General features: G+C 38.8%; 1 protein-coding gene across 15 annotated transcripts in view; it reads left to right on the top strand.

Annotated features, from left to right (window-relative positions):
- The window catches only part of camk2g2 (calcium/calmodulin-dependent protein kinase (CaM kinase) II gamma 2), a 68564-nt gene that overhangs the window by 26470 nt on the left and 24828 nt on the right, over nucleotides 1-17266 (top strand). For all 15 annotated transcript variants that reach the window (XM_061744649.1, XM_061744648.1, XM_061744643.1 and 12 more), the window contains exons 3-6: nucleotides 1618-1677; nucleotides 7125-7179; nucleotides 8467-8532; nucleotides 10778-10850. In XM_061744649.1, the coding sequence (XP_061600633.1) occupies nucleotides 1618-1677; nucleotides 7125-7179; nucleotides 8467-8532; nucleotides 10778-10850 (254 nt within the window). The remainder of the gene's footprint in view (nucleotides 1-1617; nucleotides 1678-7124; nucleotides 7180-8466; nucleotides 8533-10777; nucleotides 10851-17266) is intronic.

The raw sequence follows: 17266 nt of genomic DNA, 5'->3' as shown, positions 1-17266 counted from the left end.
CACATTTCAAAGAGCAAACTTCAACAAACTAGCAAACTTCAGACGGGCCTGGACATGTACTGGCTTCAGCAGGGGGAACGTCCGGCACTGCAGGATTTGAGTCCCTGGTGGCGTAGTGTGTTACTGATGGTACCTTTGTTACTTTGGTCCCAGCTCTCTGCAGGTCATTCACTAGGTCCCCCGTGTGGTTCTGGGATTTTTACTCACTGTTCTTGTATCATTTTTACCCCACGGGGTGAGATCTTGCGTGGAGCCCCAGATCCAGGGAGATTGTCAGTGGTCTTGTATGTCTTTCATTTTCTAATAATTGCTACCACAGTTGATTTCTTCACACCAAGCTGCTTAACTATTGCAGATTCAGTCTTCCCAGCCTGGTGCAGGTCTCCAATTTTGTTTCTCACGTCCTTTGACAGCTCTTTGGTCTTGGTCATAGTGGAGTTTGGAGTGTGACTGTTTGAGGTTGTGGACAGGTGTCTTTTATACTGATAACCAGTTAAAACAGGTGCCATTAATACAGGTAACGAGTGGAGGACAGAGGAGCCTCTTAAAGAAGAAGTTACAGGTCTGTGAAAGCCAGAAATCTGGCTTGTTTGTAGGTGACCCAATACCGGTACTTATTTTACAGAGGAATTTACCAATTGATTCAGTAAAAATCGTTTGTCCACTTAATTTTAGAATTTTATAAACATTGAATACTTTTTGTAGATAGTCCCTGTTTATCTGTACATAAACATTGAGCCCAAAGTCCTGGGTATCACAGTGAATTAAGGCCATGTTGGTGTGTCAGCCTCTCTGTCTTGCATGCCACATAAAACTACACGTGCACACGTGTAAGCAGCCCATCTGTCCTGGGAAACAGCAGCTGTTTGATGGCAGAACAGCCAGGACGATCTAGACCTCTGACATTTGACAGCAGTAGGTGTTATCTACTGTATCTGTCTTAAAAACCAATCTGTCTGTCAGATACACACAGCCTCGCTGACATCCTCCTCATGTCATTAGAGTCATTAACTGGACACTGATTAGATTAAGGCAAAACCCACAAGACTAATTTCACTAAGTGCTTAAAGCTTGTGCTTGCCCTGTGTGCGCGTACATTAAATGTAGCAGGCCGTCTGTGCAAATGCATATTGGTTGATCATCTCTGTTTAAGCATCTGGTTTTGCTTCTGTGAATTGTTTGCAGCTCCATTCATGACAACTTCCTTTTTCATTACAGTGATAAGAATCAGCTTCAAAGGAAAATATCCTTTTGATTAGAATATAGTTTCTAGAGGCGTGCCAATAAAGTACGTCTGTGTGTTTAATGCTGTTAAGAAGCAGGGTAGAAAATCAACTTTACCAACTTTTTGTGGTTGCAAAAACTTGTAAAATATTGAAAAGCTATGCAGGAAAAACAGGTCTGAATGTGTGCTGCTGTTATATTTGCCAGTCAGATGTTTACTTGAACTGTGATGACTCATTCAGAGGATTTCCAAGAAACGTTTCTTTGATGGCGGTGTACTGGTCACTGTGGTCCCTGCGGATCACACGCAGGACAAAAAGAGAGCAACTTTATTACTTCCCTTCCAGTCACTGATATTGTTTTTGAAACGTTTTCTCTCTCATCTATTCACAGATCACCAGAAACTAGAGCGGGAAGCCAGGATTTGTCGTCTGCTGAAACATCCAAACATTGGTGAGCTACTTTTGTGATATTGGAATAGCTATCATGAATCACATCTCTCATAAAAAAGGTTAAATATGTTCAGTGACCTCAACAATTAAGATTGCAGGGAGAGGTCCTCTTATGTTATTTTGAAATGCACTCTACTTCCTCACTGGAGACTCAAAAGTTTATTGCCAGGAAGAAATGAAAAAGGAAATAAGTAAACTGATGAATAAATTCAACAAATCACTGCTTTATGTCTCTCTAAGAAAAGCTCATATAAAACTCCAATAATCTGAATCTGAACAAACCCATCCGTGATCATGGAGGTTTGCCACTGTATTAAAATGATCACTGACACCAATCATTACCGTACTTTCGTATTTTGCAGCTGAAAAATATTAGTTGCATACATTTCTTGAGGATGTTAGCTGTTTAAGCTTTTCCCATAAAATGAGGATAAACCACTTAGTTTGTTTGGAGCCTCAGTGAACATGAAACCATGTTGGACAGCACTGTTCATGAACGCCCTGATCAAAGTCATCATTATTGAGCGAATGATTGAAAACTGTTGCAGCTTAGTGGAAGAGGTCTGGTGTGGATTCTTATTTCATAATACATAAGATGTACTTGTTGTTTAGATGTGGTTTTAGAGAGGTAAAACTGTTATAACCTCATTACATCAAATACATAATGCTTTTATCCAAACCAACTTCAAGCTGAATCGACAGACAAAGTGGAGCTCAATATATTTCTCAAAGACACTCAAGTTAACTGGAGAGGTTTTGGACCGTTCCAGAAGGTTCTGGTTAAAGGACGACCACTTAACCTCCAGATAAACCGTCACACCACCAACTGAATTGACATGATTGCTGGCATTAATCCCCAAACCGAAACAAATTAAGAATAAATTCATAAAAGATGAAAGGTAGTTGACAAACTGTTGGAAAGGGTAGCAGAGAAAAAGTTATGGTTCAAATCTCCAAAGATAACTTTGAATGTATTGTGGTTTTTGTAGCTTGGCAACACCTGAGCTAGTGATTTCACTTGTTGCATTATTAGGTAACACAGGTGAAATCTCATTAGATGACATGGATAAAAACTCACAACACAGCAGTTTGGATATATTCCTTCAAAAGAACATGTTCAAGATTACATCATCCCGTTATTAACAGGCATTGCAATCTCCCCTCCTTTTAGTCCGGCTGTGCCGTTTGGAGTCTCTGTCACCCCGATTAGTCTGAACGTTGGCCAGAGAGGCCGTGTAGTAATGAGCATGTTCCTGCAGCCATGTCTTGGTGAATTTCTATTGGAAGCTCAGTAGAAATATCTCAAGTTGATGCAATATTGTTACAAGATGACCAGAGCAACTGCAACAATCCTGGACCCTGAACTTGAGGGATGAGGGAACATATTGAGGCAGAACATAATGTGGGAAGATATGCTAAACTGAAGCTTTTTCCTGTCCTTTTACCTGCCCTAACATGAAACAATGGTTAGTCTCAAATCAGATGAGTCATTTTACTGTAAAAACACACACGCACGTACACACACACACACACACACACACACACACACACACACACACACACACACACACACACACACACACACACACACACACACACACTGTCTTGTTGCATTCAAGTTCTCTGTATCCGATGCGGATGTGAAAACCCTGTTCCTCTTGAACATATAACCACTTGGGTATTGTTTCATTTCACACCTTGCAAAAATAAAAAAAAATACTTCATTTTAATTCTCCTCATCTATGTTCAGTTTAATAATACCGGCAGCTGAATTGGTTTAGATGATAGTCCAACCAGACAGTTACTTGATCTGTCACTGTGGAAGATATTTGCATTGTACAGATGGTCAGCAGACAGGAAGACGGCGTCGGAACGCCACCGTATGTGCTATCAGCTGGTGGTGTAACACTTTTACAATTGTGTGCTTTGAGGGTGTGAAGATGAATAGATGTTTTCTCAATATGACTATTACACCCTTTATCTTCAAACATTTGTAATATGTATTAAGTATCATATATCCTGTGTGTGCGTGTGCGTGCGCGTGCGCGTGTGCGTGTGCGTGTGCGTGTGTGTGTGCGTGTGTGTGTGTGTGTGAGAGAAAGTGAGAGAGAGATAAACAAAAGGAACTGGCCCCTTGAAAAAGGAAGGAAATGACAAAGTATCTTTGCGGCAGAACTGCCAAGTGTTATCACAGCCCGCCATCCTCTGTAAGCCATACATACAGACCTGCGGAGTATGATAACAATATAATAGGCTGAGTTTTATTGGTCTGTCCTCGTCCCATCTGATTTCTGCTTTTTCATCGTCCTATTCTTCCTTTCTTTTTCTCCCCTGCTGCTCTTTTCTTATGCCAGTCTCAAGGGAGACCTTGTCAAGTTCTTTTTACAAAATGCTGCTCGCCTACGGAACGAGAATAAAATAGAACATTTCAAGCGTTAAGGAATTAAAGCAAACTCTACCACCTCAACACTAACAGGGTTTTAATCAGGCTCTTAAAGCCCAGATAATATTTTTGACTTAAAGGACCTTCGAGTTACAGATTTTTTTTTTAAAACAGCCTTTTTATGTTTATTGAATTAAAAGAACAAAAATGTCTACTTCTCCATATGATAAATAGATAGATACTTTATTAATCCCGAGAGAAATACAAGTATGTGTATACGCATTGTGTGTATACAATGCAATGTATAGACAATGGCTTAGTTTATTTTATATTTTGCCTTTTTTTAAGGTGTTACATTTATAAGTCATTTTTTTTTTTTTTTTTTTTTTACCTTGTCTGCACACATATTAATGATTGATACCATGACGGTAGAAACCAAAGGTATATATATGTGCATTATTACTATATTTAATATATATACATATATATACGCATACATAAATATACACATACAAACCCTTTTTTTTTTTTTTTTTTTTTTGGTGGGGGGGGGGTGACGACATCCACTGCCAATCCAGGAAGCAGGAACACACGGAGACACACGTCAAGCACTGGAAATCTGCAACAAAAATACGTCATTTCAAGTTACATTTTAATTGGCTAATCAGTAGACGAAGACATATGATTTCAGGGACTGTCTGAAGATTAAATCAGGCAGTCTTTGGTTGCAAGACCAGTATGACGTGTATCTGCCATATTTCACATTGGAGGATGTGACACAGCCAATTTTGACCTGAGATGACAGATATCACTGCTATATACTGCAGATATACTGCTACTCTTTCATGATGGCCATCTTTCATCTGATACTGCCAAAAATTGTGCAGCGTCTGGGAGGCTTTAGTCAAATAATGGCATCACCTCAATTACATTTTCTTGGAGTGAATCAGCAGAAAGTGTTAGTTAGTTTTAGAGATGGCCCCCAAAGCAGGAATGGTTTTAGAGGTGCAGGTCACAGACCTTTTTTCCCCTCCTTTCTCATCTTCTCTGACTGTTTTTCACTAGTTTTGCATTTGGCTAGAGTCAGTTTCACGACTGGTAGCATGAGTTGATACCAGGACCTGCCAGAAGTTTGCACAAGCAGTCCATCAGTGTGTGCAATTGCCAGAAGGTTTGCTGTGTCTCTCAGCAGTCTCAAGAGCATGGAGGAGAGTCCGAGAGATGGGCAGTTTCTTTAGGAGTGCTGGACGGGGCCGTAGAATATCCTTCACCCATCAGCAGGGAGGAAAAGAAGGAGCGCTGCCAGAGCTCTACAAAAGGACCTCCAGCAGCTCACTGGTGTTACAGTGTCTGCTTCAGAACAATCAGAAGCAGACTTCATGAGGCTGGCCTGAGGACCTGATGTCCTCTAGTGGGCCCTGCGCTCACTGCCCGGCACTGTGCAGCTCCATTCACATTCTCAGTAAAACACCAGAACTGGCAGGTCCAACACTTGCCCCCTTGTGCTTTTCACAGATGAGAGCAGGTTCATCCTGAGCACTTGTGACAGACTTGAACAGATATAGAGAAGCCATGGAGACATTTATACCGGCCATAGGATCCGTCAGCATAACCAGTTTGGTGGTGGATGAGTGATGGTCTGGAGAGGGATATCCATGGGAGGACTCACAGACTCCTGCAGTCTAGACAGCATCACCCTGGCTGCCATTAGGCATTAAGATGAACTCCTTTGCCAGACCCATTGTCAGGCACTATGCTGATCTGCTGGTCCTGGTTCCTCCTGGTGCACAACAATGCCCTGCCTGATTTAGTGAGAGTATGCAGGCAGTACCTGCAGGATGAAGGAGTTCATGTCATCCACTAGACCTTGTTTGTTGGCACCTTAGTCTCAGTTACTTGAAATATTATTAGATGCTATTACTATTCTTGTTAATAACACTATATAAATACTATATAAAACTACTAAAATAGCAAGGTGGTTTACAACTTCTACTGCGAATAGTTTAGATTTAGTTATATTATTACTAGAACAACTTGTAACAACTTGTAATACAGCTACCATGTACCACTATTTTACTACAATTAATACAATAGAGATAACTTTATCTCCAGTATTTAATTGTTTAACAATTGCTGCAGCCATCTATTGGACATTATCTGTTGTTTCTCTTGTTTTGTATTTGTCCTCCCACCTGCCCAAGTGTTTTCAATCATCATATTTAAGGAGAATCAATGTATTGAGTGTTACACCCTGAGGAAGGCTGTGGCCGAAACGCGTGGGCTGTAACCCACTTTTTTTTAATCTTTCCACATGAAATAGCCAATTTAAATAAAGGCTTTTTATATTTGAAGAAGAGTGCCTTGGATTTTTCTTCCTTTTTGACATCCTTTTTCCCACCAAAGAGCACCTTCGTCACACGGCTTAGATGAACCTTCTGAGCACTCTGGACTTTCTTTTTTGTTTGTAGAGATAACTTTAACTTTAATTCTTTAGTCAATGTCACCGACTTGCTGGACTGGATTTTGGAACAGGAGACTGTCCAATCAGAGCCGAGGAGACATCACACTGTCTCTGAACATGACGCGCAAGAGTGTGTGAAGCACATAGGAAGGGTTGAACACATGCTTATCTTCTCCATTTGTCTCATCTGTGACTCTGCACACGGTGAAGACATGCCGCCCACAGGGCCACACTTCTCTGCTCTTGAATATTGTTGTGTTCACTGCGCTGAAATTCACTTCGTATTGATTTCTTCCCACTGATGGGCACCGTTATACACACTGTTTTCCACACGCACACCTGGTTTGTACGTAAGTGGGTTTGTTCTATAGATGAATGAAGACATGGGAGTGTTACTGGGAACAGTATTTGCAATTTGAATGCAGCATTTATTTATAGAAATAGTAATGGCACAACTGAAACCTCTGCCCTAACTCACTTGCTTTCACCCAGAGAGACTTCCGTCATGGTAATAGTTTGCATTTTGTTAGATGTTAACTGAGATGAGCAGTGATGTTTGACCTAAGTGGCTGATTTTTAATTGAGGGCTCTCTGTGTTTCATAGTACGACTACATGACAGTATCGCAGAGGAAGGATTCCATTACCTCATCTTTGACCTGTAAGTAAATCCCATTAACACAGACATGCACACAGTCACTCTTCCTCTTAATTATGCCTCATTAAATAATGATTTAATATTGGACGTTATAACTGCAAAACTTGAAGTCTAAAAATGAAATTGATGGAATAGATGAAGAGGTGTCCTTTATTGGACTTTGATTTTTAGATAAGAAAATAATGGAGAATTAAAACGTTTTTGTGCTCGTATTCTGTTCCTGACACTTGTGGGAGAAATGTTGTATCTGCTACAGATAATAGTTTATAAAAAAAAGATTTGTAGAGCAATCTTTCAAAGTTACAATGGTTAATATTTGTTTTTGTTTGCTGCTGTTCTTTGATGTTTATGTGTATGCATATATAGGTGTGTATATGTGTGTGTGTATATATGTGTATGTATGTATGTATATGTATGTATGTATATATATATATATATGTGCATGTGTATATATGTATATGTATATGTGTATGTATATATATATATATATGTGTGTATATGTATGTATATGTTTTTTTATATATTTTGTATATTATTATGTGTATATAGAAGTATGTATATATATATATATATGAAGGCATATAAAAGGATATGTATGAAGGATATATATAAACCTTATTGGTCCTCCTTTCTGTTTTTTCTGGATTAGCTTTGCTATTGTTTGTTGGTATGTAGGACAGGCATTAATATAAGCACTATGCTTCTGCCTGTGCCTTTTCAGTCACTATTTTATTTTGATCACTATTTTATTTATTTTGATAATGTTTGTGTTCAATGTTTGTTTGGTGAAGTGACTGAATAAAGAATTTCAATCAAATCAAATCATGCAGATTTGTGCATTTCTAGAAAAATAACATAAAATAAAATTATAAACTAATTGGAGAAAGTTTTGATTTCAGTTAATGAAATAAAATTGCATTGATCAGTATTTATTTATTTTTTTAAATACAAATGAGCTGATGATCCTTCAGGTTTTGGGCAACAGCTTTTAAGCTATTGCTCAGGTTTTAGGTTGGGCTTTACTTTTCCTGCCATTTGAAACCAGAGATGCATATGAACCTGCATGAGACTTGTAAAGACTTGTATTATCAATAACCAGTCAAGTGGCTTTTTTAAGCACCAGTTAGAACAGTTCAACATATAGAAGTGAGCACAGGAATATTTTATGAAGTATTTAATTGAGGTTTTCTGTGTTTTGCATCTCTTCATCTTTTAGTCATTTTAATAGAAATCTTCTTTTAACTCTTGTTAGGGTACAAGACAGATAACTTTCTTTTTTTGTCACTACAGGGTCACTGGAGGAGAGCTGTTCGAGGACATTGTTGCTCGAGAGTACTACAGCGAAGCAGATGCCAGGTAACATTTTTAAGACGGACTACATGTTAAACCTGGTAGCTTGAGTCTTGAGTTGTGTGCAAACTACATACTGTTTCAGGAGAAATATTCAATATGATAACAGTGGACACAACAGCGTCAATTTCCTGCAGTACAGTAGTTATGCACTTGAGACGGCTGCTGGTTGCTCACTTTGTACATAAATAACTATTCAATTGAAAGTGAAAGTAACGCAACTCCAACTGCCAGTGAGGCCATCAGCAAGTTATGTAGTGAATGGGTTTGAAAAGGTACATTTTTAGTACAAATATTTATGTTTTTTATGTATTTTATATTTGTATGTATTTTATTTATTTATGGTTTGGAATTTCAAATACAGAAAATGTTTATGGTGTAGCAACTGTAAAGTTAAAGGTGCAATAGCAGCAAAGCTTAGTTATGAAAGACATGTTAAGAAGTACTTTGTGCTTCAGTGACAGAAAACGGTGCTTGCACTCACTGCCAGTACCAGTATTCACCTCGCTGCCTCGGGCCTTTTAAATCTACTTTAATTAATAAATAATGGCAAAGCTGTCCTTGTATTGAAACCTTATTTTGGAGTTTGTTTTTCTCTCAGCAGCACATCACCTGCCTGGATAAACCATACTGTGGCAGGTTTTAGTTGGTTACTATACTATATCACAATAAAGCTGTTAAAGAAATTATTGCAGTAGAAAAAAGCAGCAATGCAACAAAGATTGATGAACATAATTAAAGCTCTTCTGTGAATAAATGACTCCATCTTCTTAGTTTACTGCCTGTGTGGTATCGTACAATTTAGTGATCAGTTAAGCAAAACCTGGTTGGAGCTGTGAGGCCTCAAATTTGTATTCGTCTAGTGGATTACAACAGTTGAACATTAAAAACCACAAAATCTCTCAAAGGGTTCACCTTCCGTGCCTTCAGAATGGCATCTGGCATTCAAGAAGCAGAGTACTTGAGCCACTGAAATAAATCTTGCCAGGAATGTTATTTATTCATTTTCAAAGATTTCTCTCATGTAAAACATGTTTTTCTTGAAAATGAGACCCTCAATGTCTCAATGAAACTATCCTGTATAAATGAATAAATGAGAATAGATGAGATTTACAACGCATACATTATTAGTGTCTCACAAAAGACCTGAAACATGCTAAATGATAACGTTAATAAACCTAATGTTAATGGACAATGTCTGGTCAGGTAGATGAAAATGGGTGTGGGTTGTCTGAGTGTGTGATTGAAAGGAAGGAGAGATGAACTGAATGTACTCTGTAATCCATTTCAAGCTTAACATCGGCACACCATCAGTAACATTCTTTCACTTCCTTTTCTTTGCTTTCTCCTGCTCCTGAACATGTCTTCAACTTAACACATCCAGCTCAATTTATTTAAAAAGAAATGAACCTGCAGAAAGAAATGCATACCCGCAGATAAGCTTAGATCAGATTAGAGATTAGATTGCTTCTCCCTCACATCCTGTCCACTTCCTTCCTTACATTCAGTCAGTTGAAAATATACCACATCTCTCTTCCAAAAGCACCGAGTGGATGTCAGTAAATGATACAAATTCCATGGTAATGTCGGAAAGGTGTTGTGGAAGAGGCTCTCTGAAGCTTTGTAACAGGACCCCGGATGCCTTTAAACAAGATTGAATCAGATCTGTATATTGTGTGATGTCATTGCAAACATTCTCCTCATCCACATCTTCAATGTTGTCTTTTGGCCATTTGCATAAAACATTTGTCTGAGCCTGTAAATCTGATGTTTATCTTGTCTTTATACTATGAATCAGCCACTTTGTAATACAGCAGACATTTAAAATAATTAACACCATAAGATGATTCTTTGTCTAAGTGGTCCTGCTCATCTTTTGATACTAGTAAAGCTTTAAAATGCTCATCAGACTGTCAAAGAGCAAACCACCACTGATCGCTTACAGTGAGCACTACAGTGTAGATGGCATTAGCATTTGGTTTCAGCTTTATTCACTTCTTTTTGTCACTTTCCCCCCCTTTTTATTCAGTTTTTTGGGGGAGGGGCTTCTTTTAAGATTCTAGAGCCTTGTTATTTTTCTCTCTTTTCATTTGAATGCAGAAACCACTCTCTATAGTCTGCACAAAAGACTGAGGGTGGGGGATACTGTGATGGATTTATTTTTCAGCATTTGGAAAATCCTTCAGTCTACACCCCATTGTCATCTAGCTGCTGTGGATTTACAAAGGTGTTTATCTTCCCTCTGTTTCAGCCACTGCATCAGTCAGATCCTGGAGAGCATCACTCACATCCACCAACATGATATTGTGCACAGAGACCTCAAGGTAAGCTATCGTGGTGATCAGTACTAGGTGGTTTTATATCATCTGACACATTCATTGTACAAACATTGACATATACCGACCACTAGAGCATGAATGACGATCAGAGATGTGTGTGCAGATGCACAACAGGTCTAACCAAGCGTACACATAGCTGCACAGGCGTCATGCAGTCGTTCACTGTGTGACGTCTGTGCAGCTAAGAACAACTGGTGGGATGAGCGTCATTGCTCACCTCACAGAAGAGCTTTTACCTTTTCTCATTTCTCTGCTCCCATGCCATCTGTACGTCTACACCCCTCCCCTTTTTCATCTGTCCCCCTATTTCCTTTCTATCCCTCTACTGTCTGTCCCCCCGCCCACTCCTCCCTCCTGCACTGCCGAGGAGTGACGAAAGCAGACCAGATGCTATTAATAGCGGGTTGGTGGGTGAAATGACGGCCAGTGATGATTTACCTCACAGCATCACCAGCAGAAAAAGAAGCTCCCCAGCTGTGTGGTTTTAGTTTGAATAATAATGCGGTGGATAAAGATACAAAGCGTAATCTAGACTTGAACATCTCGATAACTGTGCAACCTTTTTTACTTACCCTCCTTTTTTTACATTTAAAGTTCCGACTTAGAGTTCAAACTTTGGATAGTTAACTCAAGTGTGGTCTGTTTTCCCAATGGTGCAGAATAGACATAATTGGGAAAACAATTGCTTTAGTATGACAGTGTGAGGGGTAATGCATTTGTCTTACCTTTCCTTTATTTATTTTTTCATTCTTGTATATTGATGCTGGTATCAAATTAACTTGTAGAAAGAAGAGTCTTGGGAAGAGGGTAGTGATTATAGAAGGTGAGGGTATTGTATCACATTAGTTGGTAATGCACATCTGTCTAAACGGTATTCATGCTGCACCAGTACAGTAATCAATGTTTTCTTAAATGTTTTACTCAACAACAACCCGCTCACAAAAATGATAAAAATAAATAAATCAATAAAAAAAAATCATTATTTTTGAAATTCACCCACCAAATTGAATTGAATTGCTGTGGAGCAATTATTACAAACCCATTCAATATAAACACTAAAAACTGAACAAACGCAATCTGGAGCTAAAGGATTTTTTTTCAGTTGTTGCAATAAAGCATGATTAAAAAGGAAAATTTAATTTTTTATTCTATTTTTTTTTTTAAATCTGTATTTGTGTGTTCAATGTATTCTATTCTTTTTAATATGTATGTAAAAAGGTCTGCAATGTTACAGTCCATGCCACAGGAGCTCATCTGTCCCACGGGAAATACTGTGCCTGAAACGCTTTGTTGGCAGTCCAGGCTTTTTATCAGTGACTTATCTACATTACAATGTAAAACATTTGAATAAAGCCTACCCTGAGGTTAGTGCATTGTGCTACAGTCAGAGAATAAAAGCTGCCTTCTGCTACACCTCCTTTGATTAATAAGAGTAGACTCCAATGGAGACTGTCGGACAGAAAGGTTGGAAAATTCTAAAGAAATAAAGGAACACAGGAAATAGTTCAGGCACGCAACAAAAGTGACATTTTGCATTCAAACACACCCCGCTACATGGGTCGTTCCAATTACACCTTCCATTTTATTAATCTGTTTAAAGGAGTAAACAGTACCTACCTCTGGCAATAGATGCACAATTGACAAACTCTTTCTACATCCACCTCTCTGGGCTTTAACTCCCTGGATCAAAACAGGAGAGTTTGATTGTTGCAGGGAAAACAACTTTAGCACATCAGTTCAACCTGTTCACACGCTCTCATGCAGCTGAATCCCATCAACATTATATTCCATATATTGCATAGGCTCCCTCCACAGAAAACGATGAAGTGTGCAAACTCTCCTTTGTATGGCAATCCAGTAATAACTTGAGAATCTGAATCTTGTTTATGCTCTTGTGTAGCGGCGGCAGGACTCAGGATATGTAAAATACAAATCACGGTGAAAAATGTAAGGACCATTATTAGTCAGTGATGAGAGTAAGCATCAAAGTATGCCATACATCCCTGGGAAAAAAATAAATAAAAAAGGGGAAACAGGTATTCACAATATAATAGATACAATAAACACACGAGGTAAAAAACACAAACCCAAAAAACAAATGGAGGCATAGTAGATTAAAACGGCAGGAAATAACAGATACAGGTGTATATTTTCTTTTTTTTTTATTATTAGTAAAATCATTCATAAACCCAGTGAAACAAAAGAGAAGCTTTTCAACTTACATGTATGCATATGAAATTTACCGAAAAACAAAAATAGCCTCTTTTTATGATTTTAATTATAACAATAACCTGCTTCCGAGGGTCCGGCTTAAACACAGGTCTGCTCTGATATAAGTACGTTGAAGTCCATGAGCCCCTCACACCCAGAGCTGAGGACAGCATAAATTTGTATGTTACGGGAACCGTAATATGCAACTGGCCACTAAATTGACAGACCATGGCTTTGCAAAAACTGAAACTGGGCTAATGAACAAATTAAAGCACCTTAGGAAGAAGTTCTTATGTGGCAAACAACCACAACGGCAGCGGTGGCAGAGGAAGACTCCACTGTTCATATTGTGATTGTGCTAATGATTTTGGGAGGGGGGGGGGACTAAATCTGTTTCCTATTCAGAGTAGCATTGATCCAGCACCTGCTCCATCTTTGCACCCGCCGCATCTCTTCAGGTATTGATGAAGCCAGCGAGGCCAACCAGACAGACAGCGGGGGCGTCATGTTACGCAGTACCTTTCCCCATTCTTCCTCCCCTCTCTCAGCTCAGCTCGAGGCTCTGGGGCGGCAGTAACGGCCCCTACATTCACGCAACGTGCGACACGAGTTCTTGGTCAAGGGAAAGTAGTTGGGTCTAATGTAAAAACATCTAAAAAGATTAAAATGATTGTGTGTCTCTTAAGTTGTAATATCCAGATATGTAAATAGATAAGCCAGTGTTCCTGAGCATGTGTGCTCCTGATTGGTGGAGTTTCAGGCTTATGGATTCATGCATTCATCTTTTGTAGCTTGATTATTGTAACAGCATCTTTACAGGTTTACCTAAAAAGACAGTGAGACCACTGCAGCTCATTCAGAACTCTGCTGCTCGAGTCCTCACAGACCTAAAAAGTGGACCACATCAGTCCAGCTCAGAGGTCTTTAAACTGGCTGCCTGTCCGTCAAAAGATAGACTTTAAAGTTCTGATGCGTGTCTATAAACCTCATCAGTGACCTCCAGACCCCTCAGGTCAACTGGATCTGGTTTCTTATCAGTTCCCAGTCAGAACCAGACATGGAGAAGCTGTGTTCAGCATATGCTCCACATGTCTGGAACAAATTCCCAGAAAACCTCAGATCAGCTGAAACACTCAGTTTATTTAAATCCAGGTTGAAGACTCACCTGTCCTCAGCTGCATTTGAATAAAGCTCCAAATCTGCACTGGTACTTTTGAGTTTGAAAACTACTGTTTTGATCTGTTCTTTTTTTCTTTCTTTTTTAAATCGTGATTTTTATTTCTAGTCACTCTGGTCTGAGACTGAAATGAGTACACAGAATGTACTGATCGCCGTAAAGGACCTTAAATCACCTTGTTGTTGAATTGTGCTATATAAATAAACTTACCTTGCTTTATGCTTGGACCACACATGCGTGTTGGAAAGGCTGTAGTGATGAAATGGGAGTCCACATCCTATGTTTAATGTTGTCTTTCCTTTTTAAATGGCTTTTTCATCCTTCCCTCAGACTGTGTCTTCTGCGTTCAGAAAGTTTATATTACTGTCCTCAAAATAATGTCCTTTATCCTTGTGAAGGACTCGCAGGAATCCATTTGCTTTCTGCTCACGTTTGTTTTTTTGATTTTCCTAGACTTTGATGACTGTGAATAAACGCCAGCATGAAGGTTTAAAAAAAAAAAAAGTAGTATAAACTGAAAACAAAGAAGAAAAAAAGTATAATATGCAGTTGTTTATTTGAGGATTGAAGCTGAATTTGAGATGTTACGATTGCTAGTTGTACCCAAGCATCCCCCCCTCTTTTTTTGGGGCCATTTGTGCGTCTTCCATCTCCTTCAGGAAGATATCTGGCTCTTTACATGCCAAAACTTTCACCATTTCACCAGGCTCTTCATGGACATCGGTATTTAGAGTATTGGCACTGAAAAAATTATGCAAAAAATGGCTTGTGTGAACCACTTGGCAAGTTTTTTTGGATGAATTGAATTGAATTGTCTTTTATTGTCATTATACATTGTACAAGGAAATTGTAGAGCTTCTCCTGTGCTCAGTGCAAAACAATTAAAGTAAAAACAACAAGCAGATATGCAAAATAGTAATGTAAGAATAAAAAGTATAAAGACTTTAAAAATGTACGGTAACTGTACCTTTTGTATCTTGTATTTATTCAGGATGTTGATGATGATTCTTTTGGAAAGACATTTTATCTCAGTAATATTACTGAGATAATGATAATAATAATATTATTATTAATATTATGATATTGTGGAAATAACTAGAAACATTGCTGTAAAACTATGATCTTATGTTAGATAAGATCATAGTTACTGATCCTGTTACTGCTCATTACAGTTGATCAGATCTGGCAGATAAATTCAACTCATCCTGGCCAGCACAAAAATATAACAAAGTTAGTCGCTAATACTAAGGTGGATTGTGAAAACAACTCTAAATCAGCAGCAGTGTCAATGTCTAAGTTCTGGATACATAAATAGTCATCATTTTTATTGTGTATTAAGCACATGTTGCACTGATGTTGTTATGCTCTAGAGGGGCCCCAAAACAATTTTACAATGTTGCTTCAAGGCATTAGTTTCTCTGAAATGTACTTGGATGGAAGTTAGTATGGATAATACCAACATAAAGATGATGGATGGATGGATGGATGGATGGATGGATGGATGGATGGATGGATGGATGGATGGATGGATGGATGGATGGATGGATGGATGGATGGATGGATGGATGGGCTTCAAGCCATTAGTTTCTCTGAAATGTTTCATTCTTAAATTAGAGGTAATCCCTGTAAATTGCACTTAAAACGAAAAGACAAGGAAAATCAGATTACTGGTTATTTTTTCCCCAATAACATCAAGAGGAGAAAGCTGCCGAAGGCAGCATCCTAATTGGATTCATATTCATATACTAATCATATAAACAAAATGTGCCATGGAGAAATGTGACCTCACACGCACGTGTCATATTTCTGCCTCTTTTACATCTTGTGAGGGCCATACGCTGAAGGGAAAACAAGAATTGGAGAAAAGGAGTTGAACGCTTTTGGCTGGTGGCAGGGTTGCTATGGTAACAGGGGGGCGAGGTCACCCGGCTGCTGCAGCGCCAGCATAGGGACTTATTATGCCACCTCCCATCTATCTCTGTATGTCTCTGTGTTGCTTTCACTACGGCTCGGTGCCCCACTTTTTTTCCATTGTTTGAGCTCTGCATTATTGGTGGGCGGTGGGGGGAGTTGTGGAAGGAAGGGCCAATGTTTAGCTAGACGACAAGGCCGATAAATTAAAAGAACCAGCCTGAAGGCATTTGGCACAAGTTTCTGACATCCATCCATCTGTCAACAAGCAAGCAATGAGGATCAATCAGCTCAAACACGCGCCATCTGAGATTGTAGTTTTGAATGTACCCCCCCTGAACTGTGAATGAGATTCTTCTAGTAGTCTGAGTGGCCTTAAGCAGTGACATCTTGCTGTTTTCTTGAGCTTATTCAGCATTGATTGCTTAGCTTTTTGTTTAAAGACCCTTTGACTTTGAGTGTTCATGCCATCTTGATAGTATTTTAAGCTTTTGTCAAGAAAAATCTACATCCCAGTATTGTGACAATAGGGCACAGCAAAAGGCATGTGTTGTCTAACTTGTAAAATATTAAGGCACCATTTGCTCCGCTCATGCATATAGTTCCTCAGGGAAGGGACAATGTCTGTGACAATCCAGATCAGATAGTACGAAGCTGTAGAGTTGGATATCCTTCATCTTATGAATTAGATTAGGATTCATTATCCAAACCCATATAATCTTATATGAGCACATAACAAACAAAAACACGTTTGTGGTATCCTGGCATATTCAATTAAATCCAAACTACTACATTAAAATACAGTTTAATTTAAAAGTGTCTTTAATTCTGTAACTCTGCTGGTTTTATTTGGGAGAATTAAAGGAAAAAAGCAGGATTTCAAAATCTTCGAAAGTTAAACCTTTGATTTGCCTGTGTGATGGCTGTTGTTATTATTAACCAGCATTTTTAACTGTTCATCATTAAAGCTGGTCCTGGGTGAGATTTAAAGTAGTCTGTAAAACTTTACAATGGACTTGGCAACTGGGCCAAGAAAAAGCTTCCTCTTTCATACAGAAGAAAAAAGATTAGCTGGTGTACTACAATATGAGAAATATTTAAA

Source organism: Cololabis saira, chromosome 17 (assembly GCF_033807715.1).
Source record: "Cololabis saira isolate AMF1-May2022 chromosome 17, fColSai1.1, whole genome shotgun sequence".
Classification (NCBI taxonomy): Eukaryota; Metazoa; Chordata; class Actinopteri; order Beloniformes; family Belonidae; genus Cololabis; species Cololabis saira.
Note: the sequence above shows the minus strand (reverse complement) of the source record. Positions and strands in the feature narration are given on the sequence as shown.